Here is a 22126-nt window from a genome sequence, read left to right as displayed (position 1 = left end):
CAGCCCCTACCTTCTGTTTCTATAGTTTTGCTTTTTCTAGAAATTTCGTATAAATGGGATCTAACAGTCTGTAGTCACAGCGGGATTCCAAGCCAGAATCTAATGAGGAAGCCAGAGAGCCAGGACGGCAGGGACTCCTGCTCCGAGGGCTTTTCCTACCTGCTGTGTCACCTCACGGGCACCATGGTCTCTAACCTCAGTCTTCACATCTGTACAATGAGGCTAATTGGTCCCCCTCTCATGTTGAAGCTGGGGTGAAATGAGGTCCAATATCTTGCGTATTCATAATACTCCATGGAGACTGGAAACAGGCCAAACGTCCATCAGCAGGAATGTCATGACTCCAATGACATGCAACAATATGGATGAATCTCATAAACAGCTTGTTGAGTGAAAGAAGCCAGACACAAAAGAGCACATTCTGTATGATTCCATGAATAGAAAGTTCAGAAAATGTTAAAGTTTAGAAAACATCTGTGCAGAGAGACGTCGGGGTAGTGATTACCCTTCAAGGGGCAGTGACTAGAAGGGGGGTTCATCCAGGGGGTTGTTTCTTGATCCAGTTGCTGGTTTTGCAGGTGTACTCAGTGAAAATTCATTGAGCTATGCCCTTTCATATCAATAAAAAATTCAGGAAAAGTCTTGCATGGTGTCTGGCACATAGTAGGTAATTATTATTGTTATTATTATTATCATGAATATCATTATTATTATTATCATATTCTTTCAACCACACAGTGTTTCAACAGGAAAGTGTGGTCAAGTGCAGGGGTTGGCAGACTTTTTCTGCAAAGGGCCAGGTGGTAAATAGTTTCGACTCTGCAAGCCAGTCTCTGTAGCAACTACTCAATTCTGCTGTTGTATCATGAAAGCAGTCAGGGACAATAGGTAAGTGAATGAGCATGGCTGTGTGCCAATAAAACTTTATTTACAAAAACAGCTGGCAGGCCGGACCTGCTGACCCCTGGTCTAGTGGAAGACAGGCTGGGTTCCAAAGCCTTCTTCACTGAGTCCCTGCAGGACCTTTGTTCAGTCACTTCCCTGGCCTCAGTTTTCTTATCTGTATAATGGGGAGGCTGATCCCTGCTCTAAACTACTATCCAGGGTGACAAGGAGGTCAAATGAGCTCATAACTGAGAGAACCCTGAGGGAGAAAAGCGGGATTTAAGAGTCTCTTGAGATTCTTTGATGCAAAGCAGATTGTTATCTCTGGCCAAGTCTAAAGAGATAAAGCCATTGACTCCAAGTCATCCAGTGCATCCACGGGCACCAGTGTACCCAGGGGTACCCCAGAGGGAGACAGGACCCACAGGCCTGGCACCACATTCTAGTCCTTGCCTCCCAGAGGCCTTTCCCCCCGCAGAGCCTGTGGAGGGAGAGCAATGGTAAAGGAGAGAGGCTGGAAAAATGAGTCCCCAGTGAGCTGTTCCTCTGAGACCCGGGCCTGAAGCTCCCTGCTTGGGCGTGTCTTATAGAGCAGCCAGTGCCTGCAGCGGGGATGTGTTGTCAAATCTCCAGCCCTTTGCTCAAGCCCTTCCCTCGACCAGGAATGTCTTCCCTTCTGCCTGTTTCCTGGTGGGCTTCTAGTCATCCCACAAGGCACCACTCAGGCTCTGGATCACGTTGGGCGAGCTTGGTGGATAACTCCAGTGTCAATCATTTGGGGGAGAGGTGAGTCTTCAGGGAGCCAAGTGTAACTCAGAGGGCAAGCCCAAAGCAGCTGGGAGTGGGCGATTATGCCTTTCCCTGTGCTTCATTTTCTAGCAGCTGGATTTCTGGAGTCTAGATGTGCCTGAGGGTAATAACTACAATGGTAGTAACAATAGCAGCTAACATTATTGAGATTTACTATGTGCCAGGGCTTGTCCCGAGCACTTCACATGTACTTATTAATTTACATGTATTAATCCTCACAGCAACCTGAGTAGGCACAATTATTCTTTCCATTTTACAGATGAGGAAGCTAGGGCCCAGACAGGTTAAGATACTCACCTGAGGTCACACAGCTCTGAAGTGCTGGAGTTCTGAGGATTCTAGAAGGGGCTGCTTCAGAAGTCCAAAACAGGTCCATGTTAGTCTCTGTTTATTTCCTTGTTTGTCATCAGCTGTGAAATTTCCGAGTCCTTCTCATATGGGAGCATTGAAAGGGCAAAGTTCGGAGGAAAGAGACACTCCCTCCAAGAAAATGACACCCAGTCAGGAGTCAGAGCTACCATCTTAGCAACCATCCCTCTTTCTGGATTTGTCCAGGAGACTCTCCAAGCCCTTGGGCGGAGGGGTGGGGGCTCAGGTGGGGAAAGGCCCAGTGAAAACTGACCTAAACTATCATGGGCATTTATTGGCTCACAAAATGGAAAAGTTCAGGAGGAGGGCTGGCTTCAGGGCTGGCTGGGCCCCAGTGCTCAAATGCTGCTCTCAGGAGGCTCACACTCACCATCTTTCAACACTCTCCTGTGTTGGCTTCATTCTCAGGCAGGCTTCTCCCCACCTTGGAGCGAAGGTGGCCCCAGCGGCTCCATTTAACAACTCCAGCCAACACTCTAGCAGAACTCTTTCCCAACAGTTCCCACAAAAATCCCAGGGCTGACTCTCATTGGGCCACTTTAGGTCATGTGATCCTTGACCCAATTGCTGTTGCCAGGGGAGGGACCTGGGTCACGTGGCCAGACTTGGGACTGAGAGTGGGTGAGGCGGACCCCTACTGGAAGAAGGGAATGCAACTGGCAAAGGCAGCCAGTGTCTACTATGAGCCTCTGGAGGAAAATATGCATTCCTCACCAGGCAGGTGGGGGGGTGGACTTGGTCTTTAGGGATTGCAATCCCTCCTCAGCCCAACCATGGACTTCTATGACACTTATTTTGGTCCAGTCTTGGACCTGGACTAGAGCTTTCTCTGCCTGCCTCCTCCCCAACCTGTCACCACCCTACCTGGCTGCAGTGCTGACTGCCTTCACACCACCTGCAGGCACACGGGCCCTCTTGCCAACTCCTGACCTCCTGCTTCACCTACTGTCCAGTTCCATAGCTGCCCTGCCCCCACCTCCAGTCTGGCTTTTTCCAATCCACGCCATTCACTAGCAACACTGCCCCCAGTCCAGCAGAGCCCTGGCTCAGAAACCTCCAACCACTCCTTAGCGTCCACAAGGAAAAATGAGCTTCTTAGCTCCATGCCTGGACTTCCTCACCATCCTAGGAGCCTCCCTGATCCCTGCCATCAAAATGCACCTCCCCCCCAATTCCAAACTGTGCTGGGCATCCTAATGCACCAGCTTATCTGCCTAGAGAGAAAGGGTCAAGTTTGAGTCACTGCTGCCCAGGGCCCAGTACACAGATGGCGCTCAACAAATGCCTGTAAAGCCTAAATTTCCAGCCCTTGGGCACAACTGCTCCTTGAGGGAGATGAGAAGTCAGACACCTCCACAGACAGGGAACTGAGACAGAGAAGGTAAAGCAGAATGCCTGAGACAGAGACCCAGGGGGGTGGAGACAAGAGTGGCAGAGAGAAGGGGGGAGATCCAGAGAGACAAGTCTGGAAGGAAGGGACCTTCATCCAGAGACTGAGACCCAAGGAACAGACCACAGGGAGCATGGGAGAGAGTGAAAGTGTGCCCGCTAAGGCACTTTTTTTTTTTTGTTAAGCAAACAAGGCCCATATGATTTGTGTTTTGTCAGGCTGAACTTTCCGTATCAGTTTATTTTGCTGAGCAACCAATCCCGGTAAAAACACTGGAACATGTTAAAAAGGAATGGGGTGGGGAAGAGAGTCAAGACAAAACAAAAAGGAGAGAACATTTGCCTGCAGGTCGGTCAACGGTCAACGTGGGTGACTTAGCACAGGCCTCGCTAGAACAATCGTCCCACCCCCATCGGTGGCTCACCCAGGGCCCGGTTTCAGGTGCGAGAGTTGGAAAAGGAGGGACTGCACAGAGAAGAAAGGAAAAAGTCCACTGGGGCAGGGAGTCTGAGCTGAGCGGGAGAAAGGGCCTGAGTTGCTGGGGGTGGGCGGTGGGGTGCGGGAGAAAGGCCCTGGGGCGGTTCTGCCTCCAGCCTGACCGCGAGTTAAGACAAGTCAAGACAAAGCTGATAGTGAACTGACACCTCAGAGTCCCTGCCATGGGCCAGAGCCTCCCAAAGTCAGGGACGCAGCAAACTTGTGTCCTGGGCCAGGACCCAGGCTGGGGGGCCGGGCGTAGCTGTAACGGCAAGAGGCTGTCTGCATAAGGTGGCAAACAACACCCGCCCACAGCATCCAGCTGGTGCTTAATGATGGCAGCTATCATGACCGACCTACCGTGGGAGGCGGAGGCCACAGTGCCTGCGTGCAAGTTGTGTACAAAGTCAGGGCCACGTGGCCGTGCAGGAGACGCCAGAGCAGCCGGTGGGGGACCTTCTCACCATCCACCGGATTTTACTCCGTATCATGATGCTACAAAAATCGCATGGTGTTCATGATTTGAGTTTTTATTTTCTGAAATGGAACCATTGTACATTGTACAAACCATATCTACTGATGGAATAAATAAGTGAAAAATTATACTGCTGTACAACACACCAAAAACAAAAAATCGTTAAGGAAAAAAAAAAATTAGGTAACAGTGAAAAAAGGTCTTTATACCTCTAAGCAGGTCCTTGGCTGATAATGAACATTCCAAACCATGACATCGTTGGTAATGGGAGGTCACCACCCTATGAGTCGGTCTACCGCCTTCGGGTTATGGGGGTAAGTGCCAGCACTTTGTGGAATGTGTATGCAGCATCCCCAACTTCAAGTTTTTCGGGGAGTAAGTTTGCCCCGGGAGCCCTTTAGGCCGCGGGGCCTGGTGTCCGCGGAAGGCATTCGCTTAGGACCCCCGCCTCTGGCTCGCCGGCTGAAAGGTCTTAGATTCTGTGGTGGGACTGGGGGCGAGGGGTGGGGAAGGGCAGCTCTGAGGAGCGAGCCGCGTCGGGGAAGGAAGCACGTCTGGATTTTTGCAGTCTCATCATCCCGCGTGGAAGGCCTTCCCGGCCGGCGTGGATGGAGTGCAGGGCCGCTGGCGCTCTGCCTGGCATGGCCGTGGCGGGGCCCCGTCGGTCCCGACCCCCGGCCCATTCCTACCTTCAGGCACTTCAGAGAAAAACTAATGACAGCCTCGTATCCTGGGTGTCCTCTTCGTTCATCCTCAACCGTGTCCACTCCCCTTGCCTGTCGAGAGGACCCTGCTGTTTCCACGGATGCGTGTGTGTGATTCTCCTTCAGCTGTCTTGCTTGTAACCTCTCGTTTCCCAAAAAAGAAGAGGAAATAAATATCCAAATTCATCTTTCATCCAAATGGAGTTTTGCTGCAAAGGAAAAAGTTAACTCTAACTCTATAGGGTCTGGAGGTAAAGCCGCCTTGAGATACGCGGAGAGGTAACGCAGGACACAGTTCTCCGCAGAACTGCCTGCCTGAGGGGTGAAATTGATAAGGATTTTTTTTTTTTAAGACAGAAACCTTTCGGCATCGCTAACTTCAACATTAAGATTTTCAAAGTTCGCGTTTTTTTTTTTTTTCTTCCCTTGTTTCAGGAGACATTTTTGCATGAGGTATTTGAAATTCAGGAACATTTTGATTCTTCTTGAAGTGCAGGAAATAGATTGGCTCCCTTAAAAAACAAATAAGAGCCTCACCCTCAGACACTCTTAGAAAATGGAATCTGGCAGACACTCCCCATGGTGGTCAGGAGAGAGATCCACATGTGAAAAAGGTGGTACCTGAATATGCACCAATTAGCCAAAACAAAAACAAACAAACAGAAAAAAAGAATAAAACAACCAATGAAACCCGGAACCCTCCCTCCCCACCATACAACTCAAAGGGAGTTGGAACTCCAGTGCAGTAAAGAAAGCTCAGGAAAAGGGTTAAGGTCTGAGGAGTCCGTATAGGAATTAAGAGCAAACCAGGCCTCAGAACCAAACAATTAGGCAGTTTGTCCAAGGGGCGGGGGGCGCGGGGGGGGGGCATCTCCATTTTAGTGAGAGGAAGCTGTCCCAGTGCAGGCAGGGGATGGAGGCGGAGGAGGGACCCGGCTGCCCCTTTCTGGAGGAGTGCAAAGCTCTCCAGTTCCTCGGTGCCTCGTTTCTGGCCTTCGAGGTCCAACCCTCAAGGCCCGCTCCCCCGTGGCAGCGTCTGGGAGCGTCGGCGCACCCGGGAATGAGACACGATCCAACTGTTGGCTCTGGGAGTCGGAACGGTATGTAGAAGCAAGCGGATTTTGGATTTTGGCCGACTGCAACCTCGCCTCCTCTGCAGGTGGGGACGGGTGGAGGTGGGGACGGGTGGAGCTGGGGGGGAGGGCGGCGAGCAGAGGGCAGCAGGTGACTGTGGATTTGAAATCCAAGCGACGTCCTATGAGAGAAAGTTCAGCACCAGCTATTCCTGCCGTCTGCTCCCAGCCTCCTCCGCCCCTTTATCGTCTTAAGGAGACAATCCTGCAGTCAGCGGCAGAAGCCAGTCCGTCTTGGGAGGTGTGGGAGAACGCGGTGTGGTGGCAGCAGAGTGGGAAGTGCCAGGACAATCGAAGGGCTCTGTGGAAGCCCTTGGGGACAGTGCCCAGACATTGAAGACTCCTCGGACCCTGGAGGCTGGTGCTGTCCCCACCTGGGGCTCAGGGTGTGTCCCTCAGCCGCCTGGACCAGAAGTCAGGCTGCCGGGGAGATCCTGCTCTTCTGCAGCCTCAGGCTCTCCTTCTCCCTGCCTGGTCCGCTCCAGCTGAAGTCCTGGGGCAGGGAGGAGAGAGATGTGAGGACCGGGGCAATGGCTGCCTGAACTGAACCAAGAGGGCACTTGCAAGGGGAGATGCAAAACAACCAGGAAAACATGCCAGAGGTCACCTCAAGGGCACAAGGCACAAAAAAAGAAAGTGGAAGGAATCAGTTGAACAGTGAAAAGCCCGGATGAAAAAGCGAATTCCTGATCGGTACCACCCTCAAATAGCTTACATCGTTAAATAGAGAAGTGGGAAAAAAAAAAAAAAAAAACAATACAGCAGCAACACAAACGTAATCTTGGCTTCAGAGACAGTGTGCAGACGCCCCTGAGCTGTTGACCCCGCCGTCCCCAGGACAGTCACTTCAAGATTCGAGTGTTTTGCTTCACAGCAGAAAGTTCTTCAGTGTCTGAGAAGTTACGCCGTTCTAGGTTTTCTTGGATTTGCACTTGGTAAACTTGAAAAGTTAGTAGTTCCCTTCGCACCCAACAGGGATCCGCTTGGGTGAGGTTGTTCTAGAATTAAGCCTGCTGATGCATCTCCCGTGAGAAGTGGATCAGAGGACTGAACTCGGTGTCTACATCTCCTCGGAGTTTTGTTGCGACGCCTCCAGTTTCATCTTTTTGGAGGGTGGCACTCCTTCCAGATCCTTGGGGGAAGGAGAAGAAAAGAGAAACACAGGTTGAGACCCCAGGAAAGCGACTCAGGTCAGCCGGGAGGTTGCAGATCAGCCCAGGAAGGACCCAAGGGCGGGCGTCGGCGGTTCTGACCCTGTGACCCTTTCGTGGACTCAAAAAGGTTCATGGACCCACGGGGAGCCTCACACCCAAGCTGCTCCTGTGTCCACCAAGCCCATGTCACTCATGTCTTCCAATCTCTCATTAGCTGCAGGGTAATTATATACGCAGTTTCGGGTTTACCTCTGCAAGCTCGAGGGCTAGACCAACCTGGCCGTGTTAACAACTGCTCATCCAGGGCTCAGCACAGGTGCCCGGCCCGGGGCAGACACTCAGCACTGTGGAATGTACACAAGTCTGTTATTCTGGGGGAAGGGTCCACAGTTGCCACCAAATTCCCAAGAAGTCCCGGGACTCAAAAAAAAAGAAAGTTCAATGCTCACTCGCCTGCCTCTCCCTCGACTTTCTCACGCCACCATCCCAGGCAGCTCCAACCTGACCCACCACCCGAATCCAGCTCCTGACTTCGCCCGTCCTAACTGGTGCTCCCACAGCTGGTGACAGCACCACCGTCTGCCTGGGGTACAGTGGACCCTGGAGCCCTCCCTCCTCTCCGTGCCCCCAGGCCCTCGGCCCACCCCCTCTGCCCTCCGCCTGCCACCCCGTCCACACCTGAGCCTCCAACGCTCATCTGGCTGGTGCAGCGGCCGCTCCACGGCCGCCCTACCCGGCCTCGAGCAGAGCCCGAGAGATCTTCTCAAAGTAGCGATCACACGTAGAATACCGTCCCACTGGCCTCAGAAGAGAATCCCAGCTCCTCGCCAGGCAGAGAAGGCCTCCCTCTCTCCCCTTCGTCCCGCCATCCTCCTCCTCACCCTCCTGCTTCAGCCTCCCCTTGCCCTCAGGGCGGCTCCTGTCTCCGGGCCTGTGCACCCTCGGTTCCCTCTGCCTAGAAAGCCTGCCCTCGCCACCCTAACTTCTCACCCGTCCCACTCCTCCCCGCTTACGCCATCCAGGAGGGCACTCGGCTCCTGTTAAGCACCTCCTCACTGCCCCGCCCCCATTCTCCCGCGGCGTGAACCGTGGCCCGCTTGCGTCTGCTGTCTCCCGGCTGTGTCTCTGCCCACCCCCCGCCCCGCCGACCCCATCATGCGCCCCGCAAGGGCCGGGGGACCACGTCTGCTGGCTCACCCTGGCTACCTCGTACCCGGCTTACTGCCCGACACACAGTGGGTACCCAATAAATGTGAAACAGAGAGCCCCGGGCCTTGATGTAGGATGTGTATGAGTTTCTTGAGGAAAACCCTGAGAGCAGGTACGGCAGGGAGGCACCCCTCCCTTTTCCTTATGAAAGTGATAAAAGCTCAGTCTAAACGCAATGGGAGAAAGCGGGCCGCCGTGCCTTCCGGGGAAGGTGGATCCCGTTCAGGTGAAGTGTCTGCAGAGCACTTGCATGGGGGGCGCGGTGGGGGACAGTATGTGAGCTTGGGAGCGGACTCTGGAGACAGGAGAATTGTCCTGCGTAAGGGAGAGAGCAGGAGGGAGGGGGTGAGAGAGGGGACGGGGAGCCTTTTTTCTTTTTTAAACAGGAATGGCTGAACATCAATGTCAAGCTGTTTGCTTTAGTGTGGCATACCCTTCGCCTTGCTCACAAACCTAGCAGCTCTGGAGACAGGTGGCGTGTCTATGAAAACGGCAGAAGAGGTCCCATTTCAGGTCTAAGTCCCCGGAAATGGGAGTGGGGGGGCGTGTTAGAATGGAAGACCCCTGGACTTTTCAGATGTCAGTGGAGAGCATTACATGCCCCCAGGGTGTGGATCAAGGTTTCAAGCTGATCTTTCCTCCACTGAGTTCAAGAGGCCAGGAGACCCCAGCTGCTTCTTGGTTTTACCAGCTCTATCTACATGAGGCTTTGATTTGTATCATAGTATTAATCAAATGGGCTCGTGCTATGCTCGAGGCTCTGCCTTGTGTTTTTCATTTCACATTGTGAGAATATTTCTTTGTTCGCTATCTGTACCTGGGTCAACACACTCTTTTTAACAGCTGCATAGCAGGCTGTTTTATCCATGACCCCAAGTTTATTTAATCCTTCCGATACACTTAGGTTGTGGCCGATTTTCCGCCACTGCAAACACATCTTTCATCAACACCACCTCTGTGTCTTTGGGCCTTTGGAAGGGTGTTCTATAGGCTGAAAGGGGGCTGCAGATACAAGGGTATGGAGATGCGAAAATCTGAGAGGCACTTTCCCTTGCGGAAGGCCTGGTTGAAGGCTCCCCAGAGTACAGACAGACAGAAGTACAGACTTCTTTCTGCTACTTGTCAATTTCTCCCCAGGTATGAAAATACTCAGCAAAGTGGAAACAGTTTTATTAGTTGAAGTTTTGATACCTGAGTCCTCAGACCTCTTAGATAAGCACAGAGGGCTGACGGTAAAAAATCACCACGGAGGCCGAGGCAACACTGGGGCACCTCGTGCGTGCAGCTCTGTGTTAAGTGTGTTACCCACATTCTCTCCTCTCGCCCGCACCCTGGCCCCGAGACAGTTCCGTGATCCCATTTTAGCAGCTGGAGATACTGAGGCTCGTGTGTGTCAAGTGAAGGATCTGGGATTCGAACCCGGGACATTTCCTCCTGTCCACAAAGCCACCTGAGCCTGCATTGTCTGATTCAGAGCAGATTCTGGCAAACAGTGATGACCCAGAAAGGGGTCCAAGCAGGGGGAGTGTTGTCAGTTGCGAAATTCCAAAGGATGATTCATCCGGCATTTAGGATTTTGAAGTCTTATCTTCCCAGCTCTAAGGGAAGTTGACTTTGGGTCACTGAGACCGGGCAGTGCTTTTGTGGACCCGAATAAACAAAGTGGTGAGGCTGAGGCTGGGATAAAGGACCCACTCCAAGGGCCAGACCCGTGTGTCTCCTCCTTCATCATGGGCCCCAGTGACCAGCTCAGACACAGAAGGATGCTCACGAATCCCGCTCAATGAATAGCAGACAGTTCCAATCATCCAAAGAGCAAACAACGAAACAAAACAGCAGAACACCTTTTGACGTACCCCCGACACCCCAACGGGCTCCTGGCCGATCTGGCTGCCCCTCTGAGACCTCGACCGAGGTACCTGAGAGATTGTGGATGTCTCTGCAGCCAGACCCACATCTCCAGATGGCTGCCGTTCTACTTGCTCTGAACTGTTCATCGAGTTTTCCATTGAAGACTGTGAATTCTGCTCGTCAGAAGCATCTGAGGGAAAAAGCAAGACGACAGAAGCTGTTTTCAGACACAGGAGATGCGGAGCCAGATGGACCAACTACTAAAAATACCTGGAATTGGGTAGTTTTGTGGCCAGGCGGTCTGTCAGGACTGCAAGGAGCTGGGGGGCTTGGGAAGCCTCTTGCTTATTCTTAGGGATCTCATTTTACGCAGCCAGGCCCCACTCTGGCCCTGCGGCCTCTGACCCTTCCCCTTGCACACCTATTACCTACCAAGTGCCCTGAGAGGCCACCTAAAGGATGCTACAGGATGCTTTGTGCTGCGTACACCTGGCGCCCTCTGGTGGACACAGCACGCTCCAACCATCATGGCTGCTGACTCCTCCCTCTTCCTTTAGGGAGCCTGCCTTCTCCAGCTGGGGAATCCACAGAGGTAACTGCCCCTTTGTAAACATTTCTCTTAATAATATGGATACTTTTCTGATTGTCATTGCAAGAAACAGAAAATACAGAAAAAAATTAAATCATCAACTATCTCGCCATCCACAGCTACCACGCCACTAACATTTTAGAGGATTTAGTCCCATCTTTCTGGATGTTTTCTCCCTACATGCATACAGTTCTACACTCTCCCCAAATAGGGATCTCATAGTATTTTGGAAGACTTTCTCCAAAATACATGTCCTCAAAAATTCTGTAAATACAAGAGCCTACAAGATGGCTGCATAGAATTCTGTCAAGCAATCACTTATTTAATGAGTCCTGTTTTGCCAGTCATTTGAGCTGTTTCTCATGCATCGGTCTCCCTGCTCCCCCCACCATGTTCCTTTAGCAGAAGGAAGGTGCAGGCCTTAGCAGGTGGTGTGAGGTGATGCGGCTTTGGAAGAAGGGGGAACGGCCACTGTACCTGAAGCTTATTTTGGGCACAGAGCGCATGGAGGGAGCAGCCGCTTCGCGCCCAGGGCCCAGCTCTGCTTGCATTCAAGACACCAACAACATATGTCACCCTGATTTGTAAAAAGCGCACTGCAATACTCAAGAATGCCTTACTTTCTGGGGTTTCTGAGGCAGAGGCATAACAAAGGGGAAAAAAAATTCCAGGCTTAAGTTTCAAAGCAGGCAAGCAATATGGGGAAATAGGGGAAAGTAGGCAGCACTCCAGGGCTTGAGGACAGCAGGGCACACAGGGCTGGGGACAGGGCAGGAAGGAGCTGCAGCCCTCCTCCCAAGGAGGCTGACCCTCAGCCCGTCCATCCCAGGGGAGCTTCGGTTAACACACGCTCTTACTTCCCCTAAACCAGCAGTCCTGATGGCTCAGGGCAGTGCCAGGAAACCCGACACCCCGCCAGGGTCTGAGCTGGGTTCTCCTGCCGCCACGGGGAGGGTCAGGGGTCCACCTCACTGAGGCCCCTGGGCTACGCCTACAAGCTGGTGTCTGGGGCGGGGGACACAGGGTCTAGAAACCGGCCTGGGTTCTAATACTGCCTCTGCCACTTGTTCCTGGGTCTCAGATCCCTCACCCTCCGTAAAGTCAAGGTTGACAGTAGCCGCCCTGTTGAGCCGCTGTGAGGATTAAATGGAAAGACAGAAGTATCCAAGCAGCAAAATAATCCCAGGTGGGAGTAAATGAGGGATTATCTAAGGCAGAGAAACAAACTCCCCATAAACCTGACGTATCTTTGATATTTTTAGTTTTACCTTTAAAATCCATGTAACAGCAGTTCCTCAAAAAGTTAAAGATAGAATTCCTGTACGACTCAGCAATTCCACTGGTAGGACAGACCCACAAGAACTGAAAACAGGCCCTCAAACTGACACCTGTACACAAATATTCACAGCAGCACTATTCACAACGGCTGAAAGATGGAAACGGCCCAAATGTCAATTAACAGATGAACGGATAAACAAAATGTGGTCCATCCACACAATGGAATATTATTCAGCCATAAAAAGGAATGAAGCACTGACACAGGCTACAACGTGGATGAACCTTGAAAACACGATGCTGAGTGAAAGAAGTCAGCCAAAAGTCACATATTACACGACTCCTTTTATATATATGAAATGTCCAGAAAATGTTTCTGTCTCTGTCCACAGAGACAGAAACCAGGCTGGTGGTTGCCAGGGACTGGGGGGAAAGGATACAGGGTCTCCTCTTAGAGTGATGAGAACAGTTTGGAACTGGACAGAGGTGATGACTGCACAACACAATGAACGTGCTCAATGGTACTGAATTGTTCACTTTAAAATGCTTCCTTTTATGCTACGGGAATTTCATCTCAATTTAAAGAAAAGAAAATATCCATGTTAACCTTATATTCTAGTTCATAATATATGTTTGCTTGAACAAACCTCTGCAGTTGTTATCGTCCTCCTTCTCTGTGACTACAGATCCTTTTCTGCCCTACCCGGTGGACTTTGCAGAGTGGAGAGGAAGGTAAGGGCCCGGTTGCAGGCTTAGAAATCATGAAGGTGGCTGGTCACCCAGAGAGTCACACTAACCCCTTGACCGGCCCAAGAGCGCAGTGGGAACTGGCCTTTGAGCTGGCGGAGCGTTCCAGGCCTCGCTGCAGCGGCCTGATTCTCTTAACCCAACAGCACTGGAACGCGCTCAGGGGAAATTATTTTCCGAGGGCCTAAATTTAGTCCAGGGAGTTTGGACATTATGTCATTCCCTGAACTCACTCAGCAGTAAACAAGTTCAAAGCAAGGTCAACAGCTGGCGACCAACCAGCCCTGTCCCGCAGGCAGTGGGCCCCAACCTGGGAAGGCCCGAGGGTCCGCCTCTTGCCCTTCCCACAGGAGCTCGGCAGCCCCGGGCCGTGGGCAGACGGGCCTGGCCGCCAGTGCGGTCCCGCCTGGTCAAAGCTGGGCAACTGTGCCGGCCCAGAGGCCTGGCCCGGCCAGGAGGGACTCCGGTCTGGTTCCCACCTGGACCTGTGATGGGGCGTGGGGCTGTGGATGGTAGGGTAGGTTGTGGAAGCACCGACCCCAGACGTAATCCCGCAGCCGAGCTCTACTGGACCCTTTAGGGCAAAGGAGCCGCAGACCCCAAACATGGGAGAAACGAGGCCATGGCCAGAAAGTAAGAAGCCACTGGGACTTCCTGGCGGTCCAGTGGTTAAGACTCCGCGCTCCCAATGCAAAAAAAAAACAAAAAAAACAACAGGCAAGAAGCCAGGAGTGGTCCGCACCGGGCCCCGCAGGCCCCGCCCCCAGCTCCCCCAGGATCGCTCCGCCCTCCCGCTGCCCCACCCCCGCGAGCCCCGCCTCCTTTCCAGCCTCCTGAGAAGAGGCAACTTTTATTGGTCTCATCTTATGAACGAGGAAGCAGGAAGGCACGCAGGAGGTGATGCCGCTGGCCTGAGGCCACTCGGCCAGCAAGGGTTGGCTCGGATGTGATGAGCTCGTGCTGTGTCCACGGCCCCGTCCCAGCACCTCCCCCCGCCACACCTGGGCGAAGAAGCCCCATGGGGACGAGAGGGGATGCCCACGTGCTGTACACGGGAGAAGGCGGCGCCAAAGTCCCTGGGACAGAATTCTCAACTGGGGACGATTCTGTCCCCTGCTCCCCCAAGGGACATTTGGCCCCATCTAGAAACATTTTTGGTGTCACGACTGGGGGTGGGGCATGCTACCGGCATCTAGTGACAGAGGTGCTTCTTAATACCCCGCCACGCACAGGACACCCCACAGCAAAGACTCATCCGGCCTCACATGCCCACAGTGCCCAGGCTGAAAGGCCCTGCTCTGCCGTTCCGCCCACCAGCTCGCTGGAGTAAGACCCCGCAGGGCCTACGGAGGGCGTGCCCTTCGTCTCCACAGCCCCCTTCCAGGGCCGCGTCGTACACACCCACTCACACCTGAGCAAAGAGGCAAAGAGGCGTGCACAGAAGACTCCCTCCAGCACTGTCGGTGTAGGAAAAAGACAGAAACAACCCAAATGACCACCAACGCGGGGACTATTTAAATAAATCATGGCACATTCACATCATTGAATGATAGGCTGGTAAAGAAAATAAGACAAATCCGTGTGTCCTAACGTGGAATTATCTCCATGGTGATGGCTAAGTGAAAGCGTTCTAAAGAGAAAGGTTATCATCTCATACAGATGCTTCTAGGTGCAGACTACCTCTGGAAGGCTTCAAAACAGACTCAGCAGTGGTCCGCCCTGAGGAGGGGGAGGACCCTGGAGAGCTGGGGGCGCACTTCAATCTGCGTCCTAATTCATGGTTGTTTCCCCTGTGTAGGGTTACCTGCACCCCCTGCACAGAGGTGCTCCTGGCACATGGGCATCTTCCCCCGCAGGTCCCCAGGCACTGCCCTGCAGTCCCTTCTGCCTGGGTTGCTCAGTTCCCTCCTACCTCTGCTCATCCTTTAAGACTAAGTCAGACAGCACCTCCTCTGGGAAGCCTTCCAGGCTCCCTTTCCTTACTGCATCTCACCGTGAGCTCAAAAGCCCCCTTAGAGGCCAGGCAGTGCCATGAATGAGTCACATATTTAATTCAGACACAAATAAGCTTTGTAAAGAAAATCTAAAGGAATATTCTCTTCTTCCTCAAAGAAATGTGCATTCCCCCAACCTCTCAGCCTTTTACTTTTCCACTCTTACTAGAGAAAAAGGTTCAAGAAACATATTAACTTTCCTTTTAAATCAACAACGAGAAAAACAGGGAATTCCCTGGCGGTCCAGTGGTTAGGACTCTGCGCTTTCACTGCCAAGTGCCCGGGTTCAATCCCTGGTCGGGGAACTAAGATCCCACAAGCCACGCAGTCAAAAAACAAACAAACAAAAACGGAAAACAACAGTGATCTCACGTTGTAATACATGGCAACTGCCTTTGGCCTCAGCGTCAGGGAGACAATAGGGCGTGGTGGGGAGTGTGGTAACTGGTGAATGTAGGTCCCCTTGGCCCTCTCTGGAGAGGCAGCCACATCTCTGCTCTAGCTGGTTGCTGCTCAATGGAAATGCAGGTCCAGTATTGCCAGATCTTCCCACTTTTCAAGAGAGGCTGGAAATCGATCTTATTTTAAGTGAAATTGCTCAACTTTTAAATTTCGGCATCGACAACCTGCTGTAAAGCACAGGGAGCTCAGTTCAGTGCTCTGTGATGACCTAGATGCGGGGGGAAGGAGGTCCAAGAAGGAGGGGATATAGGTATACATATAGCTGATTCACTTCATTGTACAGCAGAAACTAACACAACATTGTAAAGCAATTTTACTCCAATAAAAAAAAAAAATTTCGGCATCGAGTTCCAATTAAAAATAAAAACACCACTGGGCTCCATGGTCACACCCGCACACCACATGCTCGATCTAGTCTGTCTGCGACCTCTGTAGACTGTAATTCTCAGCTTCAATGCTTGTCTTGCCCATGAGTTCTTGGGAGTCAGGAGTGGGACTCAGCTGACTGTCGCCCAGGACTGGCATGGAGCTTTGCATGGGGCTGACGTGGGTGAAGTGTGTGGAACGGAACGGAAGGGGATGTGAATGAACTCCACAACACAGGACGGCCTTCTCCCAAGGAGATGCACGCCCTCCCCAAGCATCTGGAAGCCCGGACTCCAGGCCAGCTGCCTTGCCCCACCAGGTAAGAGCATATCAGCCTGGACCTCTCCCTGGAACCCCAAACTCTGCACTCGGGCATCTGCAGGCACTCCAGATGGCCCTGGCCCCGCCCCTCCACACTCCACACCCCGCTGGCCCCGCCCCTCCACCTCTCCCATCACAGGTGGCGGCAAGGCCGTCCCTCCAGGTGCCGAGAGTCACTCTCCACTCCCCTCACAGCCCACACACCACCCATCAAACACACTCTCACCTCTGCCCCCAAAACAGACCTCGCTATTAGACAATCAGGAACTACCATTCAATTTCTTAGGTGCAATAATGGTCATCGTGACTACGTAAGAGAATGTCCTTATTTTTAAAAGATGCATGCTGAAGTGTTTAGAGACAAAACGTCATAAGGTTTACGACTCAATGTCAAATGGCCTCAGAAAAAAATACTTTTAAGCAAAGCAAAAAAAAAACAACAAACAAAACCAAACCACAACCCCCCTCCAACAAAAACCAAAAACCCCAAAACATTAAACGTTAACAACTGACGAGTTTGGCTGGTGGGTATACAGGAGAGGATTATACTATTTGTTCAATTTTTCTGTATACTGGAAAATTTTTCATTTAAAGAGAATCCAGAGGGAATTCCCTGGTGGTCCAGTGGCTAAGACTCTGTGCTCCCAATGTAGGGGGCCCGGGTTCGATCCCTGGTTGAGGAACTAGATCCCACATGCCACAAATAAGTGTTTGCGCGCCGCAACCAAGACCCAGTGCAGCCAAATAAATAAACATTAAAATAAATAAATAAATAAAAGACTCAAGATTAAAAAAATAAATACATAAAGAGAATCCAGAAACCTCAAAATAAACAAAGCTATACATACACATATACATGTATACACACGTCCTCCACAATCAGACCCCTTCTTACCACCTCATCAGCCACCATGCTCTCCCATCTGGACAACTACAGTAGCCCCCTCGCTGGTCTCCCTGCCTCCACCCTGGCCTCCCCACTATCTGATCTCAATCACGGCAACCAAGGTGATCCTTCATATCACGGCATTCAAACTCCCAAAGGCTCCTGTCTCACTCAGCATAAAGACCCGGGTCTGTGAAGTGGCCTATGAGCCCTGACACTCGAGGTCCTGCCTCCTCTCTGACCTCATCTCGCTTGTTGAGACCCTCATGCCTTCTCCAGCCATGCTGAGCACGCTCCTGCCACAGGGCCTTTGCACTGCCTCCAATGTTCTTCTCCCACCTGGCTTGCTCCCTCCCCTAACCTGAGCCTCATTGGCTCTCATGTCAACTTCTCAGTGAGGCCTTCCCTGACCATCCTGTTTAAAATGCAACCCTACCCCACTCCCCTTTCTTACTTTATAATTCTCCAAAGCACTTATTTTCCAAATATTACATTGTATGATTTTTTTAATTGCCCCTCAAGAATACGAGCTCCAGGCATTACCTTTCTTCTACCGTCACCTTCTGGGGGCTGGCACTTGGCAGGACCTCCTTAGATACCCTTCCAACCGCCTGGCTGAAGGCTGGCTGGAGAGAGGCCCCTCCGAGCCCAGCCCCTGAGGGCACATACCTTCGGCCCCGGGGAGCTCCTTCCCATCGGCCTGGGCCTCGTCCGCCTTGGCGTCGGTGCCATCACCGGGCGCGGCCGAGTTGGGCTCGGGAGCGGGGCTGGAGTTGCTGCTGTTCTCCTGCTTGATGGGGGAGGCGTCTGCAATGGAGCTCTGGTTGCTGTTATCGTCTGCATGGGGGGAACAGAACCACAGCGTGAAAGGCCGCGGGTGCTGACTCAAGGCGTGGGGGGGGCTCAGTCCCCCTGGCTTTGCTGCCCGCAGCCCTACAGGATGCTCTCCCGGGGGAGGAGACCCCTCTTCCCCCTGAGGCCCCTGAGCTGCCCACCCAGGGCCGCCCCACATGTCCTGCGCGGGGTGGAGGCTCATCTGAGCTCCCCCTCCCCGACTCACTGAGGGGACTCCTGTGTTAGCGGCAGCCGACCGCAGACGGCGGCCCAGCACATGGGCCAAAAAAAAAAAAAAAGGGGACTTCCCTGGCAGTCCAGTGGTTAGGAATGCGAGCTCCCACTGCAGGCAACACGGGTTCGGGTTTGATCCCTGGTCGGGGAACTAAGATCCTACATGCCACGCAGTGCGGCCAAAAATAAATAAATAAAACAAAATCTTTGGGGGTCACGTGAGGTCTCATTCTGGGTGAAGAAACCAGACATCCTGTGGGCCTGGCTCTGAAGCACTGCAAAGGCCAAAGCGTGGTCCCACAAGGCAGCATTGTCAAACCGTTTCATCGGATCTGATCCAGCTCTGGACCAATTCCACTCGATACAAAATAAAAGGGAGAGAGAGAGCAACAAGTTCACAACAGAAAGTGGATATTCTATAGGACAACCGGCCCAGGCTTTCCAACACGTCAATGCAACTAAAGAAAAAAAAAAATAAAAGGAGAAGCAGGGAAGATTATTGTCGTATTACAGATTAAAGAAATTTAAGAGACCTAACAACTAGGCATGACGTGTGGAGTTCATCTGTACCCTGTTGTGAATGTGCCAGCTCTGAGAGACATTTGGGGACAAATGGGGCATCTGAATACAGTCTGGAGTTTAAAAGTAAGGAACTAATTTTGTTAGCAGTGATAATGGTACAGTGGGTAGATAGAAATGTCATTTATCAGTGATGCGTGCTGAAGTGTTTAGGTACAGACTTAAGTATCATGATGTGGGGAAATGTACTTTAAAATCTTCTAGCACGGGTTGCATACAATTGTCAGAATTCCCTGAATTTTACACTCGAGAGCTGTGCATTTTTTTACTTGTAAATTGTAGTTCAATTAAAAAACTTAACACATTAAAAAAAAATAGATGAGGCAAATGTGGCATAACGTTATGAAAACCTAGGTGGGTAGGCAGATGGGTTTCATCATACTATTCTCTCTACTATTCTCTATTATGACATTTTTTTTCATAATAAAAAGGAAAAGGGGAAGAAAGTTAGCTGGGCAAGGGCATTAGGGGTTGAGCTGGGGAGCCAAGCTGGGGATCCTGGGCCACATCCCCCCCTTGCCCTGGACACCCTTTCTTGGGCACAAAGAGTCATTTTATTTTATTATTATTATTATTATTTTTGGCCGCACGACGAGGCTTGTGGGATCTTAGTTCCCTGACCAGGGATCAAACCCGGGCCCTCAGCAGTGAAAGCGCCGAGTCCTAACCACTGGACCGCCAGGGAAGGCCCCACAGTTTGCCTTTTGATACTGAGTTATTCCCCAAGGGGGTGCACCATTCCTGGGGGTACTGCAATACCAGGTCGACGTGTGGAGGGGACACACATCCACACATAGCAAGCTCCTATTCCAACTGCCTGCTCCAAAAATCCATTCAATATATTGTCCTTGGATAGAGGATGTATCAGATATTAAACTGATAAGAACAGATACTACACTTGATCTTAGCCGAAAGGCTGAGAAGCGAGCAAAGAGTCATTTTAAACTATGGATACCCACGTGGTGTTACCCTGCTTTTCTGGGCCATGCTGTGCACCTGGGACCAAGGCCATTTTTGTAAAAATGAGAGAGAGAGAAAGAAAGAAACTGAGACAGGGAAGGAAGGAGAGGAGAGAAAACGAGAAGCACATCGACACATCCAGGGCACCTACTACATGCTGGGCACCAGGCCAGGGCATTTACAGTCACCTCGTTTAATCTCAACAACCTCCCAGATGGGGAAACTGAGTCCCAGCAGCAGAGCCCCTGGCTCGGGCTGGTCTGCCCAGCCCCAAACCCCGAGTCTTTCCTCTACCTCAACCTGGTGAGGAAGCGGCAGGCAGCCCTGCAGCCCTGACTTGGTAAATTGCATCTTATTTTAAGTGTACTCTGGGGCGCTCATTACACAAAAGCATCCTCTCGTGAATTCTGGGACTTAAAAAAAAAAAAGATATAAACTCCCTCGATTTACCTTTCGAGAAAATCTCAGCCTCCTTCCTATGCCAAGATACATGGCCGTGTGTGTTGGAAGCACCGAAGGCAGAGGCTCAACCTATGGGTCCCAGCATTAGGTCATGCTAATTAAGGACAGTAAGCGCTAATGTTTAACAAGTCAGCTGCCCTGAGCCTTGCCTGGTAACCTGGTAACGGCGTGACCCTGATGCTTGGGCTGACCTCAGGTGGATCCTGGAGACTAAACAGCTGGATGCAGATGCCCTGTCCCTTCATGTCCTCCTGTGCCCATCCTCCCGCCTGTAGCCTTCCAGATAACTCTAACCAGGCCCATAGCTTTCCCTGAGCTTTCACTCCCTGCAGTCGGACTTGGTCTTTCTTGGCTGCACATGTACTAAAATGGAAGGTGAGCATGGTTCCTGAGTCGGGGACCTGGGTTGCTCAGTATTCTAGATTTTTCTGGGGTGTTAAGTCTGGGCTAGTGGCCATGAACTTGAATTCTGCCTCCTCCAAAGGACCACAGATGCCAGCACTGGCATTTATGAACTTCCTAACTCTGGACAAGTTACTTCGCCTCCTTGAGCCTTAGTTTCATCATCTATACAAAGGTGGCTCGTCACCAGGATTAAATGAGGTAATGCCCAAAATGGGCTTAGCAAGATGCTTGGCACACTGTGACGGCTTCTTAAATATTAGCAACTGACACACCAAGGCCTTTAAGGGATTATCTTATTCAATATTCATAACAACCTTGTGAAGTAGGCATTACCACCCCAAGGCTACGTGTTCAATACGTAGCCCAGGATCACGCCATGACAGGTAGATCCTAGGAGAGTCACATTAGAATCCAGGTGGGATCCTGCCCTCTGCTCGAAAAGGTTCTCACCTGTAATTCTATGAATTAACTGAAACTGAGCCAGGCCAGGGGCCTCCTCGGTCCCCAGAGAGTGGGACTGCTGACCAGTGACAGAGGGACAGGGTATGTCCCAACTCAAATACCTATTTCTGAAAATGAAATGCATCCCGACTACAATTATACGGCCAGTTGGGGTGTGTGTGTGTGTGTGTGTGTGTGTGTGTGTGTGTGTGTGTGTGTGTGTGTGTGTGTGTGTGTGTCTGTGTGTGACACTTTCTTGACACGTCAACTGTCAGCGAACACCCCCGCTGTGCTTCTCTGAAGCCAATTCAGCAACAAGCAAGACTCCTTGCCCTTGGAGCTTGTGACTGTTTTCCAGACTAGTCAGTTTGGGCAAATGGGGAAGTTTGCTGGCCTCCCTTCCCCCAGGGTAAGTCAGCCCCGGACCTGGAGGGTTAGAAACTAGATCCAACCAATATTCCCTCTTGATTTACTTGTTTATTTATCTAACATCACCTTGTTGCACAAAAAGGCTTGGGGGGTCAGAAGTACGAAGACACTGAGACTGGGATCAAGACAGAGAAAGGCAAGTGCTGGGAGCTCTTAGACCGGCAGGGCCAGGCTGGGGACAAAACAGGAGGTGAGCCTGGTGGGCCTGGAGAGGCCACGCTCTGCCCGCAGGGACAGCTGCTCCTGCTCCAGCGGGCTGCGGCCTCGAGGAAGAACATGCCCGAGGGCTGGCGGATCTGATTTCTCAAAGGATGGGAGAAATGCATATTTTCTGATTTATAAATATCAGAAACTCAATTTTTTAGAAACTTCTGGTTCAAATCTCTGAGGTTAGAAGTCAGGTAGTGGTTTTCCATGGCGGGGTGGGGAATGACCCGGAGGGGACACCACGGGGATTGACGGGAACATTCTGTCCTGATTTGGGCTGGTGACAAAGGTGTGTGCAGTTTGTGAACATCTCATGGAGCCACACACTTACGATTTGTGCCTTTCCTCTCAGATAAAAAGGTAAAAAAAGAACCCACCAGCAGCAACAACTGCAGACTGGCTAAAGCATGTCACCAGCCTGGATCTGGTCAGTGGGACACTGGTTACAACCTTTGAAATAAGACAGCAAAGGAAGTTA

The 22126-nt window shown here is 51.6% G+C and overlaps 1 protein-coding gene and 1 pseudogene across 2 annotated transcripts in view; both read right to left on the bottom strand.

Moving 5' to 3' along the window:
• Positions 1 to 4440: 4440 nt before the first annotated feature.
• Positions 4441 to 22126, bottom strand: part of BCL7A (BAF chromatin remodeling complex subunit BCL7A) — a 29554-nt gene continuing 11868 nt past the window's right edge. The window contains exons 5-7 of one of the 2 annotated variants that reach the window (XM_061169820.1): positions 17767 to 17934; positions 10463 to 10647; positions 4441 to 7375 (exon numbers count right to left, since the gene is read on the bottom strand). In XM_061169820.1, the coding sequence (XP_061025803.1) occupies positions 7304 to 7375; positions 10463 to 10647; positions 17767 to 17934 (425 nt within the window). In that variant the 3' untranslated portion in view covers positions 4441 to 7303. The remainder of the gene's footprint in view (positions 7376 to 10462; positions 10648 to 17766; positions 17935 to 22126) is intronic. The other variant, XM_061169821.1, reaches the window with a different exon arrangement.
• LOC133076049 (U2 spliceosomal RNA) lies at positions 19470 to 19672 on the bottom strand (annotated as a pseudogene).

The sequence above is a fragment of the Eubalaena glacialis genome, chromosome 15, assembly GCF_028564815.1.
Source record: "Eubalaena glacialis isolate mEubGla1 chromosome 15, mEubGla1.1.hap2.+ XY, whole genome shotgun sequence".
Classification (NCBI taxonomy): Eukaryota; Metazoa; Chordata; class Mammalia; order Artiodactyla; family Balaenidae; genus Eubalaena; species Eubalaena glacialis.
Note: the sequence above shows the minus strand (reverse complement) of the source record. Positions and strands in the feature narration are given on the sequence as shown.